The 23,838-nt window shown below is 41.2% G+C and overlaps 1 protein-coding gene across 1 annotated transcript in view; it reads right to left on the reverse strand.

Moving 5' to 3' along the window:
* The window catches only part of LOC139722278 (uncharacterized), a 91,632-nt gene that overhangs the window by 18,237 nt on the left and 49,557 nt on the right, over window positions 1-23,838 (reverse strand). Inside the window, exons 7-15 of the mRNA XM_071633587.1 lie at window positions 21,901-21,999; window positions 17,323-17,421; window positions 6,310-6,408; window positions 5,067-5,165; window positions 4,491-4,589; window positions 3,883-4,060; window positions 2,967-3,128; window positions 1,190-1,399; window positions 135-291 (exon numbers count right to left, since the gene is read on the reverse strand). Of these exons, the coding sequence (XP_071489688.1) occupies window positions 135-291; window positions 1,190-1,399; window positions 2,967-3,128; window positions 3,883-4,060; window positions 4,491-4,589; window positions 5,067-5,165; window positions 6,310-6,408; window positions 17,323-17,421; window positions 21,901-21,999 (1,202 nt within the window). The remainder of the gene's footprint in view (window positions 1-134; window positions 292-1,189; window positions 1,400-2,966; window positions 3,129-3,882; window positions 4,061-4,490; window positions 4,590-5,066; window positions 5,166-6,309; window positions 6,409-17,322; window positions 17,422-21,900; window positions 22,000-23,838) is intronic.

Raw genomic sequence — 23,838 nt, forward strand, 5'->3', positions numbered from 1 at the left:
TCTCCTTTGTCTGGAGTACGCGTTTGCCAATGACACTGATCAACGGTTTGTCAATGCATACAAGAATCCTGTGTCAATCTATAAATTCGTTTGAACGTGCCTTGCGCTGTGGTCACAAGGTTCTCACCACTCACCTAACTGGCAAGACTTTGGCTGTCCTCTCGGAGGAGACAGGAGGATTGCAGTAGCACAGCGCCATCACGAGGCGGAAGTAGTTGAATTGCCGGGCAAGCCACTTGCTTAGCTTGCCCGACCCCCTCCATTTCTGACGATGACCAAAGTATACTAGAGCTGCGAAGGAGGAGGGAAGAACAACATATCTGATCTTGTATTTCCATGCATATTACAGAACATAATTATTGCACAAATGAGTGGGAAAGGATTACAGGATGACACAATAATAAACAAAAGAAGTATTGAATGATGTAGTAATTAACAGCATTCCTTGGCGATTACACACTGGATGTGCACTATCCCAGCATAGTTCTGCTGTCATATCATATTCATTAGCAAGACTATATGTGATAAATTTGGGGTAACCAACCTCTTGATAAGTGCAACCCTAGACTTACATGGATGATAAACAGTATCATGATCTCTATCACAGAGAACCAAAAACTGCCAACAAGCAATCAACGAATACAATAAAATCTCACTTCACACTCAAATTGCAATGCACATAACTATGTATGTTCCTCATTCCCACTCTGGTCAGCAACACAATCTTCCTTCATAAGTTGAAGGTCAACGCAATGATTGACACCATTCATAGCTTCCATCAATTGATTTTAAGAGTGGCACAATAGAAACATTCAAAAAATCCCCCCCCCCCCCCAAAAAAAAAAAAAAATACAACAACAAACCAAAGAACAAACACACACACACAACGAAAACAACCACAAGCATAATCACTAATTGGCAAACTTCTGCATAAACTTTCCACACATAAATAAAGATGTTCACTTCAATATCATGATAAAATCATCATCACCATCATCACCATCATCACCATCATCATCATCATCATCATCATCATTATCATCATCATCATCATCATCACCATCATCACCATCATCACCATCATCATCATCATCATCATCATCATCATCATCATCATCATCATCATCATCATCATCATCATCATTATGGGAGATTAGAATACCTCCACACCAAAAGCCTGGATACTCACCTAACAAGAAATATAATAAAAGAAAGACTCCTAAAGCCACACCCCCTGCTAGACTGACGGCACCTTTAAAGGTGTAGCCCTCCATGGCGAAGGGGATGAATAAAACCACTGCACCTATAGCTAGACCAACCAGGGCACACAGGATGAACACCCAGCAGGTGAAACGAAACATTGGCCGGAAGTCCTGACGGGCAAACTGGAACATTTCATCTGTAACATCCAGACCAGAAAGATAGTGATACATACAGACAGACAGACAGATAGACAGACACACAGACAGACACGCAGAGATGGGAAGGATGGATGGATAGAAAGATAGATTAGGAAAAGGAGAGGGTGGATGAGAATTAGCAGTGAAGCCAAGGTTGAAATGCCTCACATTTTCGTTACATATTTGTGCCGTCATGTAGTAATGCTTTAATGGAATTCAATTCCAAAATTTTCCTGGGGAAAAGAGTCTTTCAAGTTGCAAATGAGTAAGCCAAGTCTTTATGCATTCTTTGCCAATTTGAGGACAGTAGATAACTAGAAATGTCGCTACAGCGACTGGTTATACCCCCGCCAAACAACATTTCATAAGCTTTGGTCAAAACAACATTTCATAAACTTTGGTCAAGAAACTGAGGAAGTAGTTAAATCCGCAAGATCTTTCCTTGATCTTCTGCCATTAATATGCCGTTACCATGGCAACGTACTTTCGGGTACTGTCGAAAAATGCGTCTTGCACATCTACAACCAAAGGCACACATCTGTACCAAGTTTCATGGAAATTGGGCAAAAACTGAGGAAGTAGTTTGCAACACAAAATTTTCCATCATTTTGGCTCATAATATGTGAGCTGTTACCATGGCAACATACTTTTTGTCACTGTCAAGAAATGTGTCATGCTGACCTATATCCTAAGACAAACATTCAATATGAATTCCATGAGAATTGGAAGAACACTGATGAAGCAGTTTTGCCATGAAGCATTTTGCCCTATATTTTACCAATAACATGCCGTTACCATGGCAACGCACTTTTTGCCACTGCGGAAATATGTGTCTTGCACATTAACATATTCAGATGAACATCTATACCTAATTTCATAAAAATTGATCAAAAACTGTAGGAGGAGTTCGCGACGCAAGATTTGTACCCATTTTTGCCCATAATATGCCGTTACCATGGCAACATACTTTTGGGTACTGTCAAAAAATACGTCTTGCACATCTACAACCCAAGGCACACATCTGTGCCAAGTTTTATGGGAATCGGTTGAAAACTGAGGAAGTAGTTCGCGACGCAAGATTTGCAACGGACCGACCGCCCGACCGCCCGACCGTCCGCTGATTCCTATATACCCCCTTCAAACTTCGTTTGGCGGGGGTATAATGATAACAAATCAAAATCAGCTTTCCAATCAAATTTACAAAGCAAGTAAGCTTCAAAGGGACTTGAAATAAAGAAAACAACCACGAAAGGAGCAAATCTTCCAAGATCCGTGAACAAAATCATTTTTATCATGGACTATCTTCTAATTCTGTAATTCCAATCAACTTTTTACAGGCACATTAAGATACAAATATGAACTATGAAATATGAAAAAAAAAATTTAATCATCTGTTCCTTGTGTCATTCTTAACCTTTCCTGTAAGTTTTTCAACTTTTTGAGTTATTTTGCACACAGACAAACAAACAAACAAATGCCGATGAAAACCTAACCTTCTTCCTTGGTGGAGGTAATGGTATTAAAAGAAAGATGGAATGAAGTGATGGCAAATGACTGCCCGCCTACCTTGCAGCTTCTTGAGGATGAAAGACTTGCCGCTACCCCAGCGTGCGTACAGACCGACGGTGACCGGAGGCAGGAGGGTTGGCTCACTGAGGATATCTGCCAAAGAGCTGCTACACAGGTCGCTCAACTCATTCTCAACCTCATCACTGGGGCTGAAGCTCCCTACGGGTGAGACATGTAACAAACACTCCCAAATCAGAACATCTTGAGAGGAACCTTCTTTCAAAAAGCACAGACTTATTCGTTATTCTAGACGGAAGAACCCAAATTTTATGGAGAAGGAACATTTGCATATAATGCTTTTACTTTATGAAGTAATCTACCCTAGAATCTAAGACAAATTACTAACATCAATAAATTCAATTCTGCCTTGAAAATGCATCTTTTTACAGTCTCATCAAACACGAAAATCAGTACTATTGCAATTGCAATTGACTATTCGATTATAGTCTTTCCTTTTCTGAAACTCATAGGGACAAACAGTGTATACACTATGTGTTATGCACTATATAAGGCGTTGTTGATTATCATTACTATAGGGTACATTGGTAGGATGTACTAAATGAATGATTTTGAGAAAAAGGCCAAGTTTGAAAAAAAAAAGTATCGCACTGAGGGGTGATAAATGGCAACCTTATTTCTTAATTATTTGTCACTGGATTTCCAGCATTGAAATCTGCATCAAAGAACTGTACGTTGGGCATAAAAATGTGCCTCAGTTGTCTAAGAGGAAGGCAATGGCGACACTGTAGGATTAAAGGGATTAGGTTATCTCTATCCATAATCACATAGCTTCCAGATATCTCTGTCCATCGGTAAAGACAGTACCATAAAGTTTAAAGAGAAACGAAATGAGCAAAAAACAAACAAACAAAGAAACAAATAAAGAGTATAAACGACCGAAAGGCCGACTTACGGGCTCCAAAGATTTGAGTGAGGATGCCTTTCTGGTGGTTGCAGTCTATGTTGTAAGGGGTTTCCCCTTCCTTGTTGGGTTTGTACAGCAGCCTGCCATCCTTGGGATTACGTAACAACAGCTCCGAGATCTTCTTGTCTCGATACCGTATGGCTATGTGAAGTGGTGTATCACCTCTCTGCATAAAGAAAAAACAAAACAAAACAAAACAAAAGCCAGTGAAAATGCAGTCAACTCTTGTTGATTAATGTGGAAATTTGTGCAGCGTGAAACTATTTGTGCATTCTGTATCCTGTAAAATAAGTGTGAATGTAAGTGAAGCAAATGTTTTCTTCCTTTTTTTTTTTTGTTTACGTGCTATAAAACAAGAAATGTTCACGTGCATTTTAATTTTGTGAGAGCCAAAATTCGCAAAATTCAATTGCACGGGAAAGTTCTTGTCTACATTACATGCATTGAGTGTTATTAGAGGCAACTTGCGGATATTTCATGCTGCGAAAATAACGTGTTTTACAGTAAACTTGTGCTGTCAGAGGTACGGTTGCGTTAGTCAGCATTCAATGTCATGTGACCATATGTTGACTGGGGGGTATGAGGGATATGAATACCTTGTCTGTTGCTGAAACTTTGGCTCCCTTGTCCAACAGCGCCCTCACAACCTCCCGACTTCGGTTTCTTGTGGCTCGTAATAATGGCGTCTCCCCGTCCTGGTGAAGCAGAAAAAATTTACCATAAATATCAAGCCAAGAATTCAAAATAGATGCACAGATTTTTTTCCAAGGTTTCAAAAGTGTGACTCACATATCATCACATTAATGGTTGGCTGACTTTCATCAAGATTTTCAGATTCACACAAAACGGTTCTATTCACACAAGAGATAAACTTTGGACATAATGGCCAAAATTCAATAAGGTAATTAAAATCAAATCAATGTTTTAGATTTAGTCCATAGACTTTAAACATGAACAAGAACATGACTGCCTGCAATTATCATTACGTCACACACACATACCTCACAAAACGGTTTTAGCATATAATAATATGGTAAATTCATGGAGTAGATTCTTAGCACCTTTGTGAATTCCGGCCTACGTCTCCTTCCATTTCGCTTCCTCAAATTTTCTGCACAAAAATTCTGTAGCTGTTAAAAATTGTGAATGGGTAAAAATGGAAATTGTATTACCTTGGTTGCTAGTTCCGTGTTTGGATTACATTCTAAGATTGTCTCTAAGATGTCCAAATGGTCCTTCTCAGCTGCCCAGTATAATGCCGTTTTCTTTTCCTGTGAATGGAAAACCAAAATCGTCCAATCGCCATTAACATGACCATCATGTCTTTGGAGTATAGGTTAAAAATACGAGTAGTTCAGTGGTACAGATGATATAACAACTCTTTTCAAGGATAAATTTTTTATCTTCATACTTTGTGAAGTTTCATCAATATCTCCCTACATTGCAAAATATCAATAATCCTCATGATAATCATATGGAAGAATGTAGATGAGAGGGTTTCCATTTATTTTTTTTATTTTTATTTATTTATTTTTTTTTGGGGGGGGGGGAGGCAATGAAAATGTGAAATGCTTTCCCGCTGACATCGTAGGAACATTTTAGTATATCAACATTTCATGCCAATGTGTGTGTCTGCATTTGAACAGATGAGAATTGAATGTAATTGCACAAATAGTAAACCAATAGAGAGAGGGGACTGATGGATATGGTATCATTGACAGTGCCCATGCCATTTCATACATAAATCTGATGTTTTTATATAATTCCTCATCATACTACAAGATACTATGAGTTTTGATGGACACAATTAAGAAAGGACTGATGTGACAGTCAAAATGCACCACATTCTAGGACAGACCATGAAGTCATGGGGGGGGGGGGGGCATAATGACTGTTATGAAATTAAAATGGAATACAAATATAGGATCTGGCCGACATTTGTAGCTGGTAATCAAAAGACAGTCTGTTCTTCTTCGATGTATGTATCTTGTTCTGATTTCATTCAGGCTTTGATGTCATTAGTTCAATTGTCGACACTCATCATATGATGTGCATGTTTGGCATCATGCAAAAGTGTAATCAGAACAGACGATATACATCATTCCATCAAAGATTAACCTTCAACAACCACCTGACAGAATTGAGATGCTGATTACATGTCAAATTTCGAGTGAGGACAGTACGACTCTCGGTCTTCATACCTTAATAATCTTCATTTGAGAAAGTGGGCCATGGGCTGCCATGATAACATCCCAAGCAGAAAAAAAAAAAGAGTGCCACATTTAGAACGATGATGAGAAATTCTTTTACTTCAAAATTGAATTCTTTTGAGCTGTCATATATGCGGCCATGGCGTGGGGGAAGAAAATGCGTAATCAATCGCATCATGGAGCAGGCCGAGGTTGAATTACTCACTTCACCCTGAATGTCAACGTCAGCGCATTTCTTGAGTAAAAGTTTGACCACCTCCGGGTGGCCCCCCTTCACCGCGTGTATGAGGACCGAGTCTTCGTGCTGGAGAAGAGATTAGAAAGGGGAGGAGAATTACGGTGATGAGATTTAGTGAGTGAGACGAATGGGGATCGTTGGTTTGCGAGGCAGGCCATGCAGCAGCACGGACAAACATCGGCACTGGGACCGTCCTCTTTGGGACGAGTTGGGAATTGTGGATACAGGGAGGGGAGGAGGAACAACAGGCTCCATCGGGGAGAGAAAGATGATGGTGATGATGATGGTGATGGTGGTGGTGGTGATGATGACGATGGTTGTGAAGATGTTAGTGATGGTGGTGGTGGTGGTGGTGGTGGTGGTGATTGGGACGATGATGATGGTATTAGTGGTGATGGTGATGATGTTGATGATGGTGATGGTGATGGTGATGGTGATGATGTTTATGATGATGATGATAATGATAATGATGATGGCATTAATGATGATGATGGTGGTTGTGGTGATGGTGATAGTGGTGGTGGTAATGATGATGATGGTGGCAGTTGAAAGTGACGATGATAATGACAATGAAGAGAACGATAATGGTAATGGCGATGATTTTGATAATGCTGACAATGAGGATGATTTTAATGTGATGTTGCTGATGCTGATATTGATGATGATTATGATTTTAAAGGTGGAAGTGATGATGATGATGATGATGATGATGGTGACCTTGACAATGTTAATAATGTGGGATACGCAAAATGATCTCTGATTGAGATACAAGTTATAAAGCGAGAAGAAATGGCTTCCACATACAATGAATACCAACCAAACAAATAATGCATGAAACCATGCAAGCATGTTTACTCATATCAAAACAAGCAGATAACTGAAATAAAACATACAGCAGCATTTATCTCAGAAATATTAATTCTGTATATGACCAAAGATTTATCATTCATGACAGTCATGAACAGGATGATTAAGATTGCAATTTGCAATCACAAATATAAAAGTAAAAAACCCTTTCAACAATGTATTTTATTCCAACATTTCTTCAGCCAACACATCAGTTGCGTCTTGATGTAGCCATAAAGCTTCTACATGTGTTTGAAGCTCCTTGATGCTATGCAGCAGATGCCTTGAGCTCCATCACCACGGGTGACAGCTGTTTTTGCAAACATTTCTCTAGGCCCCAAACTCCCAAGTGCTCTGAAGACAATCACCAAGCCCCCACCATCATCATAATTTGCAAATTGACAAATTGTCCCTGGAATTATAGGAGGGCAGAGCCCAACAGATCCAAGGTCAGAATGTGGAAGGCTAATGACTTTGTGTGACATCTCTGCAAGCAGATCAAGAGTGAAGGGGAAAAAAAATCTGCATTCCATAAATGCCACACTTGCCGATCAATTGTTATTTTGGAACACAGTCAAACAACATATCCTGACATTCCTCACAACACCTGAACTCGGGGAGGAATGCAAATATTGACAGAATCAAGCCCACCGGCAGAGCCCTCACTGAGAAAGGATGAAATTGAACATTGATTTTTTTGTGTGTGTCTGGAAATTTACAAAGGTGTGATATTTCACAGCAAGTTCTGTACAGCAAAATACTGGACGGATGGCAATACACAATGGAAAGGGACTTTTGGTCTTGATTTGTAGCAACAACAACAAATGTGTGAGAAGGAAAGGCACAAATATTAAGAGTGTAAAATCCTCCTTTGCAGTGGTGATTCTCTTTATGTCAAGCCCTTCTCACTATCTTCAGTCTTTCACTGAAATAGATCAGTGATTTACACTTGAATAGCTAAATTTCTTGCCCTCACTTCCCTCAAAAATTTGTTCATCACGAACCGAAGGGCTGCCTGTGGGTTTTTACAGGCTTGCCCAACCTAGCTAAAGAAAATGATTACCGGTACATGCAAAAAACACCCTCCAACAATGACGAGAACTGAAAGAAGCTTGTGAAATAAATGGCTCATCACTAAGCAAATATTCAAGAAACTATATTATTGTCTCTGTCATTGTGATGTTGCAAGAAGTTTTTAAAATGAAGCAGCTTGATGTCATACAACTCAAAGTTTTTTTAACATTGGGAAAACAGTGAAGTGATCAGTTTACATAGTGCTGTGATATATCTCTCCCTCTCTCTGTAAAAGTAAGCTGCACCTTCAACGGCATTGAAAGCTTTACATTCCTTAAATTAAAAAAAAAAATGGGTATCATGTCACTTATCGCAGATTAAGACAACAGCAGTGTCAATGTGCTAGAGGGTGTGTTTTACTTGACAAGACATACCGACTGAATGAAATGTATTTCAATATTATCAGATCCTTGTCATGGCTACAAGGAGCACACAATCAAAACAAGGCAGAAAATCGGGGGGGGGGGGGGAGGGATTTAGACAAGATTAAATTGATAAATTTGGGACACTGCCAAAACGACAGGACAAAATGGGGCAGTCCCTACTTTCACTTGCAGACATTGTTCACTTTAATATGAAATGTGCAGGATGACAGTCGTAATACACGTGGGTGACTGTGCCAGTCAAGTTTCTCTGTACCCACACACATTTCAAACCAAAGCTATCATATCTAGGAGAGTCGCCTCTGCCAGCCTCTGGCTCCTTCTTTAAAGGGATGGATAGTTTTGGTTGAGATGGGGCTTCAGGTTCCCCACTTTTTGTGAGCTAATGAGAAACCTCTTATGAAATATGACAGAGCAAACAATTCGAAGAGGAATTCAAAGTTTATTTGATGAAAATCGGTTTTGAAATGGCTGAGACATCCAAAAAACAAAGTGGTCCTAATCAAAGGTGGGACCCACCTTTCATTGGGACCACTTTGTTTTACTTTGTTTTTTGATATCTCAGCCATTTCAAAACTGATTTTCTTTAAATAAACTTTAATTTTTTTTTAGAATTGTATTTTTGTTCATATTTTTGAAGAGGTTTCTAATTATCTTGCAAAAAGTTAAAACCTGAATCCCCCACCCTCAACCAAAACTATACCATCCCTTTAAACCCAGATACTTAGCCACAGCTAATTCAGACGGACAAGATTCACATCCCTCCAGGTAGAGACACAGCCACACTGTACATCACTCTCTACCACACAACTTCTCTTTTACATTCTGTCCTTCTGTCCTTCTCTTCTTCTTCTTCTCCTCCTCTTCCTCCTCTCTCTCCTTTTCTTTCTCTCTTTCCTCCTCTCTCCCCCTCTCTGTTTTTCTCTATCTCTCACTTTGCCTTTTTCTGTCCATCCAGACATAGGAATGCATCCCCGTTGGTCAATGTTGGTTATCCATTGGGGGGGGGGGGGGGGGGGGGGGGGGGGAGGGGACAAAGCCAAGATGGTTATTCATTTCACAGCGAATTACTAATGGAGATGTTTCGTCTCGAGGAAGAAGCGAACCCCCCTCGAAAGAGAGGAATACGGTAGACAAATGTCAGTGGGAACCTGATCCTGATGTATGCAAAGCCTCACACACATCCAAACATGAAGCACTTGGGGTTCGTTCACACCTTGAATATTATCTCACCTTTACTGCACGGTTCACGCACACAACACAGAGGAAGATTCCAATGTGCAATTTTTGCAGCAAGACTCTGTATTATATTTTCAGTTTAGAAATAAAAAATGATACAGCAGTGTATCAGCCGTGCAGGAAACTAACTAATGGGTCCAGTAATGTGAAAATCAGTGCACATCTCAAAACAGCATTAAATCTTTTCAGAATGGCCATCTTCTTAATAAAAAGCCATGGATGTTCACGTTTTGTTATTATACACTACCCTATTCTTTGATGCGGACAAGACAGCATTCTCCATTTACGAAAGAAAGGAAATACATACACAGAAATGCACACTTCTAGAAAATAGAACCATTCAGCTGTCTGTAATCTCACATGACATTCAGAAGCATCTTCACATAGAATCGGCTTGGGTCACGTGACTGCCGCATTCTTCGTACGGGACATACTATCCTCGTGACTCTAGTCCAGCTACAGCATATCAAGGGTATCACATTACAGAATCCTTTGAGACATGAGGAAGTTGCTTACATCATAAGAATTGAAGAAGATCATATTCTGGCCCTCTGAGGTGAACAGCGATTTCTGCTAAGACATAGCAACGGCATAATGAGGGTGACTTTTTTTCACCACGTCCCCATGGGAGTCTATAAAAGCTCAGCACACACACTTAACACTTTCACTTCTGGTTTTATTTTCCCCTTCAATCTGTTCCTTTTTGCCTGTAATTTGCTGGCCTTTATCTTTTGATTCCACTCATGTTGTTCCCAACAAGTTTGTATAGCCTCATTGAAGTCGCAAACATGGAGTGAAAGTTGATGCATCTTTTCTCTGCAATACAGAGAAAAGGCATACTTCTTACAATGTATATTTTTCTTCAACATCCACCTGAAAGCTGTAGAAAATGCCAGTGTGATTTCTAAGCCTCAGGTAAAACTGAATCCTTGTCGTCTCTCTAATCTGTGAAATGGGACACATGTTCGGAGGTTTTACACACTGCCTGTCTGGATCTCTGCATTGCCAATGGTAAAATAATTAACTTTTTTTTTTTACCACTGAACTGTGCTGGTATTCCTCAAATCAGACACATGAAACAGGATTTTTAAAAATATGTTTATTGGGTATTGGGTATTGGAAGAACATGAATCAGTATTTGTGACTTGGTTGCCATTTGATTTAGTCTTTAGATTCACTTCCAGCACCTGAGTGACTGCAGATTCTAAGTTTATTGGCATCATTGAAATAAAAAAAAACAACATCCATAAGAGTGGCAGAAGAGCCGCACTGTCTGTTCAAGTAGGTATGTATGGAAGGCCGCTATTCGAGAGTAATGAAGCACAAGTTATAGGCCCTATCTCCGACGAGAGGAAGGCTGAGTGACAATCAACTTAACGATTCCACAAAACGTGGAACGCACCGCCGCTTGTCTGCCTCTTGATTGAGAAGTGGCAGATGCTACGGAGGAGCCACGCCACTCCCCACACTCCAAAACGAACCGCAGATCTCATCCCGGATGGAACTGGGTCACAGGCTGCTCCCGTTTTTTTTTAAAAGACGCGGATCCCAATCACATTTGGCGGCGAGAAATCGGATTCGCTGCAAACGACACACCTCGCCAGTGTTCAGCATTTCAAATGCAAGCCAGAAACTCGGTGGCACGCTAGCACGCACCCTGCACAATATGTGGCTCTGAAAAAGGAGGAAGGGTTGGGGAGATAGAGGGGTGGTGGGGCGGTGAGTGAGGTCCGTGGCCGGGAGAGAAACAAATGAGCGCAGGTAGCGGGAGGTGATCATAACAGAATAGCAGTCTCAGATTTGGGGCTGGATAACAAATTGCCCGGCTTTATCACCGGAGAGGGAGAGAAATGGCGTATCACATTCGAACTGACTCCCACAAATCTCACTTTAGCCCTTAATTTAGCCAGAAACAGAGCTCCATGAAGACTCCTCGCAAAGCGAGAGAGAAACTGGCAGCAGTGATTTAAGGAGCACACAGCAAAAAGTGGTAGTCTCAACAAGAGGGGGGTGGGTGTTTGGAGTATAGCTTTAACAACGAAACTGTGTAGTCATCAATTCAATGTGTGCCAGATGTGACGTACAAACTTGTGAGCAAACTGCACCTCAATCCAATTTCTGTAATCCTTTCAAATGTGAGTAGAAACTCTGGATTTCATGGCAGACTCACACTGAAGAATAGATAGTCATCAAGGAGGGATATTGTGTAGGACGTGATACAGGCTCCCAAATTTACTAGTTTTGCTTGTTTCCTTGTTTGTTCATGTAATTCTTCTTCTTTTTTTTACCAAGTAAAATGTGATTCTGTTATGTGTTGAAGATACAGTACCCAACAACCTTAAATGTATTTAAATGTTTCATTCGTTGAAGGAGAATTCACAAAAAAAGATGAAAAGTTACAGCTGATTATCCTACAGTCCTTTTCTTGTTGTTATTCGTGATAAAAATACTATTCCTGCTCCTTTTTTTAGTCACAGCTCTTGAAGGATATTACACAAGAATATCATATGCTACACTTCACTTCCTGCGCAGCACATATGATTGATGATCACTCCTGATTACAGACTCTATATCATATTATCATTTTAAACTTGAAGTGCATGAAAGTCTTGAGAGTATGATCATAACCATATCCCCTATTTTTTCTTTGAAATGTGTTTGACACAATGACATTAAAGAGATGGCAGACACTCCAACCCCAAGCACCTTCTGATCGGGAGATTCTCCCGACTGAAACTCCTAGCAAACGGGAGACTCCAACTTGGCTCGCGCATATCATGAGCGCAAAGCGCAAAGTTCCTTGCGGCCGGGGTTCTAAAGTGGAAGCTCTAGGGTTCTAGATGCTCTCTCGTGCTATCTAAGGCTTATTTTAACATACAATGACACTACTACAGTAAGAAATCATTTCAAGCGGGAAAGTGGAAAGTGGAAGCTCTAGGGTTCTAGATGCTCTCTCGTGCTATCTAAGGCTTATTTTAACATACAATGACACTACTACAGTAAGAAATCATTTCAAGCGGGAGACACTGAGCCAGGGCGGGAGAAATTCAATCTCGAGCGGGAGAACGGGAGATTTTGCAAAAATGGGCTTTCGGCGGGAGATCTCCCGTCGAAAGCGGGAGAGTTGGAGTCTCTGGGATGGTATAGTTTTGGTTGAGATGGGGCCAAGGGTTTTTGACTTTTTTGTGAGATAATGACAAAAACCTCTTATGAAACATACAAGAGCATACAATTCTAAGAGCAATACAAGGTTTATTTCATGAAAATCGGTTTTGAAATGGCTGAGATATCCAAAAACAAAAATACTGTGATAAAACGTGGGGCCCACCTTTTATTAGGACTACTTTGTTTTACTTAGTTTTTGGATATCTCAGCTATTTCAAAACCGATTTTCATCAAACAAACTTTAAATTCCTCTCGGAATAGTATGCCTTTTTAAATATTTCATTTAAGTGGTTTCTAATTATTTTGCAAAAAGTTACATTTTGAATTCCCCATCTCAACCAAAACAATACCATTCCTTTAACAGTCCTCACTGGCGTTTTCCAAACTCAAGGAGAACCCTTTCAGGTGCGTACTTCCCCATCCTCACCCTCAACATCATCACCGGTGGAGGAGATATAATCAAGAGCAAGAGGAGGTAGAGGACGATGGAGAGGGAGAGAGAGCCGGGTAAGTGATGTTATGCACTTCCTGCTTTAGAGCCAAATGTCTGGGGTTGAGTGGGCTGGGCTACATCAGTGACTGGCGCATTTTACGGGCACATCGCATGACTGAACTGCGGTGATTGGGGGACAATTTCACGCCTTCATAAAAAAAAAGAGGTAAATCAAATTGCGTTCTACGGGCGGGACTTGCCTCGGTACGACCATTGCCCCTGATGACGCTCCTCTACAGGATGAGCTGCAATACAAGATACATGGCTCGCATTGCTTTTCCTTAGCCTTGCTGTGTGAGACACAAGGTCTCGATACATTCTCAGGATTTTTTAGCTGTAGCCTTTTATGGTTGAAATGAAAGCACTCGAATGGGACAGGACTACCAGCCACTTTCCATTTACTCGTGGAACCTCCTTCAGTATCATCCACTCAGGATGCAGACCGATGAAAAAAAAAAGTCCACAAAAATTCCAATATTTGTAAATGGTGCCAGTATTTGTCAGAGGTGCAAGAATGCAAATTACTTTAGTATCACAGGATGATGTGAGGGAAATTGGGTGGTAACTTTCTTCAGCTGGAGATTCACATTGGCAAGTTGAAGGGGTGAGAAACAGAATATTTACAAAATACAATGGAAAATGCAATCTAGATACAAGACATTTTCAGAAAGCGCCTGATTTCCTATTGTACACAGAATATCACACATAGGCTGATGCCAAAAGTATTTAAGAGAGTGTCATATGAAATACAGCGAGCAATAAATTGCGCAGAGTAGCACACAAATAATGTGTGTGTGTGTGTGTGTGTATGTGTGGGCGTGCATAAATGTGCATCAATTGAGATTCCGCAGCGCACACATATGTGTCTCTATCTGCCCACATGAAATTCATCATGCACACACTGTACCTTGATCACAATTTGCATCGAAATCATACTTCGCACATATTTCTGCTCCATTGAAGACGTGATCTACTTTCGGAAACCGAGGCCTAGGCCTGTCCCACGGGGGTGATGCTACTCACAGTAAGGTGATATGCCACGCAAGGTGTTGACAGCCACCACACAGAGGAAAAGCCACGGACCAAGGGAGGTACCCAGAGAGGACATGCCAAGTCAGCAGCCATACATATATACTTTGCAATGGGACTAAGAAAGAGCCCTCCATCCATACCAGTACAGCGTGTAGATGGCATATTAACCTCTGTCAGACAGAGCTCTATACTCACTCGCACATGCATGCAGACACACACACACACACACACACACACACACACACACACACACACACACACACACACACACACACAAACATACATTCACTCACATACAAATATACAGCACATACATACACACACATACAGACACATTCTTTTTCTCAGTCTGCATGTTTTTCTCTCTCTTTATTAAGTTTGTTCTCTCTGTGTCTGTTTCTTTGTACGTCTGTCTGTCTGTTCTTTCCTCTCTGTTTGTCTGTCTGTCTGTCTGTCTGTCTGGGCCTCTACTTACTCCCTCCTTCTCTCCTCTTTTTCCTCTGTCTGTCTCCTACCAGCTTCCCTCCCTTTATCTGTCTCCGTGTCTGCATCTTTAACTCTCTCCCTCTTCCTCATCTTACATCTATCTGTGTCTCGACCGCGGGAAGCCAGTGATGGCTGGTCAGATTTCCCGTAGTTCATCACAAGTGTAAGATGAGTGAGCACTCCCCTCACAGTACGAGGGGGCCCTTCATCTACTTCCTCAGCATTCCGTAGACATCCTACCTTACTACAGGTCTCTTAACAGACCTACTAACTATAAGACTCCTTACTACAGACCTCCTAAACTACAGACTTGTGCACTAGTAAAGACCTTTCTTACTAGAAGATTCCTTACAACAGACTCCTTTATGACAGACTTCTTTAACCCATTGAGGACGGACTGATTTTGCTACAACACGCACTTCCCATAGATCCCTGCCCGAGTATACTCGGGACTCGTCCTCGATCAACGGGTTAATACAGACCTCCTCATTGCTGATTCCATTGTTACAAACCTCCTTACCACAGACCTCATCTGTCCCAGGATGCATTGCGCGTGACGTATCGGGCGCAGTTTCCTCAGCTGAGAGCATCGCGAGCGAAGCCCAGCTACGCATCGATCTCCCATTGCACTGCTGACTGCGGGCGGTATCTGCATGTGTGCCTTGTCGGCGCTACTGCAGGAGACCGTACACCGATTTAGGAGTGCTGTTGTCAAACGCTGTATTCCTTTATTCAAATAATCTTCGTTATATATCTATATAAAATCTTCAAAGATTAATGTAAAATAGTTGCAATGCTATAACATTTTCGTTTAAATTGAAATATGTATGTATTATAATACTGCCGTACTTATTAGTGTCCACCCCATCACTTACAATGCATTAGCTGTTGTCGGGCTGTGCAGGCATACATTTACGTCTGCTGCTGCCAAGTGCTATCACAATCCGCGATCATTTTTTCGACTTCTGAGTGTGAACAATCTGAAATCAGTCTGTCAATGTCAGAATTATTGCCTCTTTTGTTGTCCGAGACTGTTGAAAAGTGTGTCTGACGGTGATAAAATACGACAGTATACATGTAACTTGAACCGAGGAAGAAACGCCAGCGCCAGCTTGGTACCGCCGCCGCGCCGCGCCGGTAACTACGACCAGCAGCCCAATACACACAGCGTAATCGGGCTGCGTGTTGTAGCATTCAGGATCATGTAAAGGTAGTATTGTGGATAGATATCAATTTAAAATCGAAATATTTCTTCAATTTGAAGACTTACTAGTAAAGTTGAAGTATTGACAACACCCTAACACTTGACACATCGGCATATTTTTAATGAAGCAATAGATCATGCCGCGTGCATCCGCTGTGTGGTCAGAGACTGTTGAGCGGTACGCTACTACCGCCTGCTTGGCCCGTATCACCGTTGCTCAAGCAGGGCTCCCCCGAGCCAGCTGACGCTCCAAGCAAAAAGCAATGTGAGGATGAAACGTCACGCTGTCACGTGATCTTTCTCGCCGGCGTACAGAAATCGAACGGTTAACTAGAGACTTCCTCGACTTCCTTTCCGTAGACCTCCTTACTGCGAATCTCCATACTACAAACCTCATACCTCCATACAAGTTGTACCTACATATTACAGACTTCCTTACTACAGACCTTTTGACAGCAAGCCTCCTTTCTACATATGTCCTTACTAAAGACCTTCCTTACTACAAATCTCCTTACAATAAATTCTTTACAACAGACATACACTGTACTACAGACCTTGCTGCAGACATCAGTACTACAGATTTCCTTCCACAGACCTCTGTACAGCAGACCTTGCTACAGAGCTCTTAAACACAGATCACCTTGCAAATGGGGTTTGGAACACAGACCTCCCTGGTACAGACCACATAAAGATCTTCCTACCAAATACAATTGTACCTCCTTACCACAGACCTCCCAATCATGAACCTCTCTATTACAGACCTTTCTACCATAGACATCCCTCCAATAGCATACTGTGAGCCTACCAAAAATTGATTTGTTGTTGTTGTTGTTGTTGAAAACCATCAATTTTAGGCGTGTGCAAACAGGACTTTAACATTCCTTGCTGTGAGGGTTGATCAGGCACCCAGGAATGTCCTGCTGTGTCTCTGTCGACAAAAAAAAAGCTTGTAAAAATTCCTCATTTTTGCTTTTACATGAAGGTAGAGGTTATCATATCCAACTTTGTCTCACACATGATTGCATACTGTCATATATCAGGTGCTGATGATGGCTTACCTTGTCTTGTATATTGACATATGCTCTTGAGTTCAGCAAAAGTTCAGCGACCTCTGCGTGACCCTCCATGGCAGCACAGCACAAACTGGACATCCCATCCTGTGGAGAGATGGACATTAGAAATGGACATCAAAGATGATATAAATACACTCACTTCGAAGATGGGGTACATGTCACTTGCACCTTACTTTCATGAAAATTTCTTGAAATAACACACTCTAACATCTGTATGCACTGTAAGTATGTTTAATACTGTAAAAAGAGGAATGTTCGTGTGCATTTTAATTTCGCAAATTTCGCGAGAGCCAAGATTCCCTAAATTAAAATGCTCATGAAAATTTCATGCCCCGAAAAAGGCTGTCGGCTCCAATTTGTGCAAATTTCATGCCGACAAAATATTATGTTTTACAGTATGAAATGGGATCTCACACAAACTCCAATGCAAAATCTACTGTAGAGAATACTGTGATTGTGTTTCCTTGCATGCAATGGGCCAATGTCAAAGAACGAATAGCCTCTTGGTCTGGCAATGAATAAATAAATTGGCCCCAAAAGAGGTATACTTGCATTCCCTATTTAAAATATGATTCATACTAAAGTGTACTTGTCATGCCCATATTTTCAAATACAATGTACGTGAATCTTGACAAACTGACATTTTCAGGCAATATTCAACAATTACTTTGTAAATAACCTAAAGATGTATTGAACAGGATACTGCTATGCAAATGAATGCACACTTTGGGCTGCTAACCTCTGCAGATTTTAAAGTATACTGATGCACATTTGAGAAACATATTTTGACAGCAAAATACATATTTTTTTAAATGGCATAAGAATGGAAAAATTATACTTATGAAGCATGCCAAATGAAACATTAAAAACATTTTTTTTTCTTTGCAAAAATTCTCATTATATGAAGAAAAAAAAAAATACTACATTTAGTTGCCAGCCCTGCTTTCTAGCTAAAAGAACTTCATAGGCATGGTGTAAACAGCCCTACTGCAGCCACCTTGGAGAACCATTCTACTCATGTTCTGCACACCTGAGCAAAAAAGCCTGCCCGAGTGCGGAGCAACTTTACTCCTTAACATCTGTGTCAATTCAATCATTCAAGCACATAGCCCGCATCTGAGCATGAATTCAGCGCATCACGCAGACTGCAAACAATCAGCAATTTGTTGCTGCCGTTTATTCGCTTCGTCTGACAGAGATGTAAGCTCCGCACGCCCGCCCAACCGTGAAATGCCACTGCCCGACAGAAATGGAGTCGAGCCCTGAACGTCGCGGGGGTCCCTCTACCCAGCGTAACCGCAATCACAGCTGTTTCTCATGAAGTGGATAAACGTTTTCCCCGGAAAAATATCCCTCTGCGTCCATTTTGTTGATTAATTAACGCTCGCGTGAGTGCAGGAGGGACTGTAGCGTGTGATTGGTTGGTGTGTGGTTAGCCGTAGCGGCGGGGCACAGGAGGTAGAGGATTTTTTGTGCGCTTTGAGCACAGGAAATAATGCGGTGTCTAAACAGTTTACCTCTGTCAATCTGAGCTGCTTGGCTGATTGATAAGGGATGCAACAGCATGATGAACCTATGCACTCCTAGAATTATTGGTGTTATTTTACGAAAAGCATGGCATTGGGTAAAAAAAAAAAATGAAAGTATTGATACTACCTCAAGCACCGGCTTGGGTAATAGGTACACCAATTTCAGCACGAGTCATGCAACATTAATCGATGCCCTCAGATACTAATCAAAATTATTTGTGCATTACTCATATCTTCAATCTATGCTATCCCCTTCGATAGCCTCTCCATTAGGAGCAATGCAAGCCTACTTGGGACAGCAAGTGTGATCTCCCCGACGAGAATACATCAACGATTCCGCGCGATGGCTTCGCGGAGACTGCGACGACCGCTCACACAGAAGTGGGTTAGAAATCCGATCCGCTCATGCGGAAGTACCAATCAACCTTCTTCCAAGTGTAATTGAACGCTGCATCTCTTTTGATTTTTCCTCCCCGAGTATTCACCGGGACAGAATGGATCCGCCGAGAGTGGTACACAAACAATTAGACAAGACTCCATCCCATCCCTTTCCTGTTCCTTCCTAATCTCTCTTACTTTCTCTCTTTTTTCCAATTCTCTATCTCTCTCTCGTTCTGTCTATCTCTTCCTCTTCCTGGCTCCCCATCTGAGTACTGTTATGAAAGAGGTTGCTTGAAATAATCCTCTTTTCTTTTTTCATCTTTCTCTCTACTTTCTTTCTTCTTTCTGTTGCTCTATCTCTATCTGTCCCTTTCTGAGGGCACTGTAATAAAAAGGGGTTGCTTCTTGAGGACATGGTAATTGAATTAGCCAAATTACGGCAAAAAAGATTGGATTGGGGGAAAGCTCAAGTAGGCTCAGGTTTTGGCTTCTGCCAGTTTCGCCAATATGATATGTTGGGAGGAACAGAGAGAGGGTGAGGAATCTCGGGCAAAATTAGCGTTTATTGGAAGGAAAGACAAGAACATTCCACGCACTGTCAGGTATTGCAACAGATGATGATGGGTGTTGGCTACTGCATGTCTTTTATTTTGTATGTCTGTTTTCACACACCAATGAAGGACTTTGCACACCTCCATTTCAATAGAACATATGAATAAATCTTACGTGTTTGTCTGTATGTTTGTATGAATGTACATATGTGTGCAATATGAATCTAGTATAAACTTAAATACACATATACATACATACAAACATACACAAATTGTGGATATGAAAAATAGAGAATTATTGGAATGATCTCGCACTTCCGCATGGATCCCAATTATAGGTATTGAGAACTTAGAACATTTTAACCCTTCGTTTGTTTTGTATGTTTCTAGGAATGCCATCGCTTTGTTGCCTGAATATACTGCTCTGCTTCAACTGATTATTTTTTCTTTTGGAAAGTCTTCTTAAAATATTATTACTGCAGTCTTTGTATTTTCGAATGACATTATGACTTCTCTAAATGTCATCCAAATAGATTCAGAGCTCACTTACAAGCCTGTGGACATTGGTTCAGATATTTTCTGCTAGAATACTATATCTTTTCATATCAATGATGCGTGTAGTCTCTAATCAAGTCTCCCTTATGTTTTTCCCTTGTGCCTCCTGAGATCAATGCTATTAAAGTAGGACTAAGCCAGAATAGAATGAGAGGCTCACAAAACGCCAAAGAAGATGCAGTCTGCGCCCATCACATGGGGGTTAAGAAAAGTTGTTCACTCATTGGACAGGCAGGCAACTCGGCAACTCATCATCCACACGCTCGTCCTAAAATGACCGCTTAATTCAGTCTCTATTTACACACTCCAGCCAAGCAGAGGCAATGTTGAAGTATCTGACCACTAGGATGGGTTTCGCCAACACAAACAAATTGGCCGCGCCTCTCGACTTTGACGCAGGAACGAACTTGACAGTATGACGAGATGCAGGTATTGCCCCAACGTCCAATGATATCGGACACTACTGAACACCGGCCGCTATATTCAGCCGGCGCTCGCACGAGATGGAGTACTTGACGCGTGACTTGAAGTAGCTGCCTGCTGGTGCTACTTTGATATTTTGAGGGGAAATTATGCAGGCTGCCAGGCACCTGTAATTCCCATGACTTTGATTCAGATGCATAATTATGTGAAAACAGCAATACTCATTCCATTAAAGAGCAGATAATATTTCATCTTCTCCTGTCCGATCTTCAAGCTCCTCAGTCTACCCCACTATCCAATCCATCTGCTTTGCATGTTGCTAGGATAAGCATTATGGTTACGTTTGTGGGTAGGTTTCATACTTGGCTTAGCATGCAGATATTTCATGGGAGCAATTGTCGCGGAAGCAAATGTCATGGAAGCAATAATACATAATACCAAATTTTGTGTTTTCCTCCCTGGGAAATGTCAGTTGCTCTACATTTTCTAGGTTGAAGAATGTTGAGCATCCTTTAATTTTGCTGCATTGTTATTCACACACTGTGACAACATGATGTGGGGAAAAGAACACTTCTCTCTTGACGCTAAACTGTGTCACCAAGTCCATGAGGACTATTGACAACAGGGCTGGCAGCCAAGCAAAAACATTTCTGAGAAGTGTGTGCATCCTCGCCGTAAACATGCCCCCACTCTGCAGTTTTCACGCCCTGCTGGACAAAAGTTTCTATTTTTCGTCCCCCCCCCCCCCCCCCCCGACAGACGTGGATTAGGGCAGGATTTCAGCGTGCCTCACTCTTCAACTCTTTTTTAGAAACTTCTAGGTGATACACCTTTTCCTGTTTGAGAACATTTTCACAAAACTCGTGAGTAAAACAAATCAATATCATGCAAACGTTTGGCAAGGATTTCAGGAATGGTTCACCTTACAATCTCCATCAAAAAGCCAAATGGACATTTGGCTCCTCAGCTCCTCTTTTTTAAATTCATCCTTCCTTCTGAGTACAATATCAGCTCCAAATGCTCGAGCAATTTTTTTTTCTTTTTTTTTTTTTGGTCCTCTAAACAAAGGAATGCAACATTTCAGATTACACATTCAACATCTGGGCATAAGTACATAAACTTACCTTATCGACTGCATTGACGTTTGGGTGTTTGTCCAGGAGCATCTGTACAACATCCACATAACCGCCTCTTGAGGCGACCAAGAGAGCTGTCCATGAATTCTATCATGGAGAAAAAAACAAGAAGGGTGAAATTGAATCTTCAGTCACACTGTCTTGCTCTGTAACAAAGAGAGCTGGGTAAAGCATACACGTAGAGCCAAAATGTTGGCGTTTTTTTTTTTTTTCAACATTCTAGGAGTTTACAAAACATTTATACACAATGGTGATTTATGGCTTTTGTATTTGACACATGAATGAAATATGTTACTTGTATCAAATAAATCAAAGTAACAGGCAAATGTAATTCTCTAATCAGAAGAACTTTCTTATAATCTTGTCAGGACATACAAAGACATTCATTTTTTCAGGAAGCTCCTACAGAGTCAAGGAGACCGGGCATCTCTAATGATCTAATCATTAATATTCACTAAACCTACAAGAGTGGTTCAGTGGATTGTATTTTCTTTACACTGGATGTGAAAATATGAGAACAAAGCAATGCATAACAGTCCACCTAGAATCTTCCTCAAGAATGTATTCATAATGAATTTAAGGATTGAGCATGGACAAAAAAAAACCCCACACATAATGGTCGCAAAGTCTGCCCCATGCATCATCTGCGCAAGTGACGAGTCTTGAAGGGTATTGGGCTGCTCCATTATCACTACCATGGCGTTTATAAAGAAATGAGGGAGACCCCCCACCCCCAACACCTCCACTTGTATCACCGTTTATAAACCTTGTCAAATTTGACGGTACACCTTCAATGCGGCACGGCCCATTGCACTCCACTTCATGTCTTGGACACTACGAGAAATAAACGTCAATCATCCGCGGGAGTGTGGTCAAGAATTCCCCCCACAGCCTCCCCCCCCCCCCCCCAACTACCATGACCAATCATCAGCATAAGGTGAGGCAGGTCCATTGTCGATGTTCCGCACTATTTGTCACGCGGTCCAGCAGAGATCTGAAAGGCAGGGAATCCGCCGGATTTGAAATGCAGCGCACAAGTCAATAGCGTATGTGTGAGCGTAACCAACTGTGTTTGACTTTTTTACTGGGGACCTACCCCCACAAGCATCTGCTTTGACATAGGTCTCCCCCCCATATAATCTTAATCATCCAATGTGAATGTAACATACTTTAGACTGATTTACATTTATTTTGTGTAAGGTAATATTACTATAGTCTTTATATACCGAATTTACAAAATTATTGTGTGTTACATTTCATTGTCATGGATGTATATTACAAATACAATACAGTTCGACCTCGATTATCCAGCCTCCTTTTATCCGGAAATCTCTATTATCCGGACGCGTTCACGCAGTGAAGGACTTTTTTTTTTCATCCAAAAATTGAGAAAAAACAGTGACTTTAAACTCAATTAAAATTTCTACAAAACTCACACGATTTACCTACACTATTCCCGACAGAACTAACATAAATTCACACCACATTATCACCGTAAAAGTACGCAGTCATCACCACCGTCGCGGGGTACGCTTCCTGCCTAGCTGCCAGTGCACTGGGACAGCAGCTTGGACGGCAGCTATATACATTAACATTGTGTCTCCCATATCCAGCCAATTCGCTTATCCGGATGAGCGCCGGTCCCGGCATGGCCAGATAATCGAGGTCGAACTGTACTGTATAATTTGTGTGGAAACTTGATAAATGAAATAAAATGAAATGAAAAACAGCGGTAGTGGTATAACTGATGACATCTCTTTGATGATGAGATCTGACTGTCCGGTATTCATCAGTCTAAGATGTGAAATTAGCGCCCATTCGTGCCTGTGAGAATCATCACATCATGTGTGACACAAAATCCACCATCTCTTTAAATAAAGGAGGTAGATCCGATCCTTCAAGGTAAGCCCAATGCATGTATTCACA

This window comes from Diadema antillarum, unplaced genomic scaffold (genome assembly GCF_040938485.1).
Source record: "Diadema antillarum isolate AM-2024a unplaced genomic scaffold, OU_Dant_1.0 scf00000162, whole genome shotgun sequence".
NCBI lineage: Eukaryota > Metazoa > Echinodermata > Echinoidea > Diadematoida > Diadematidae > Diadema > Diadema antillarum.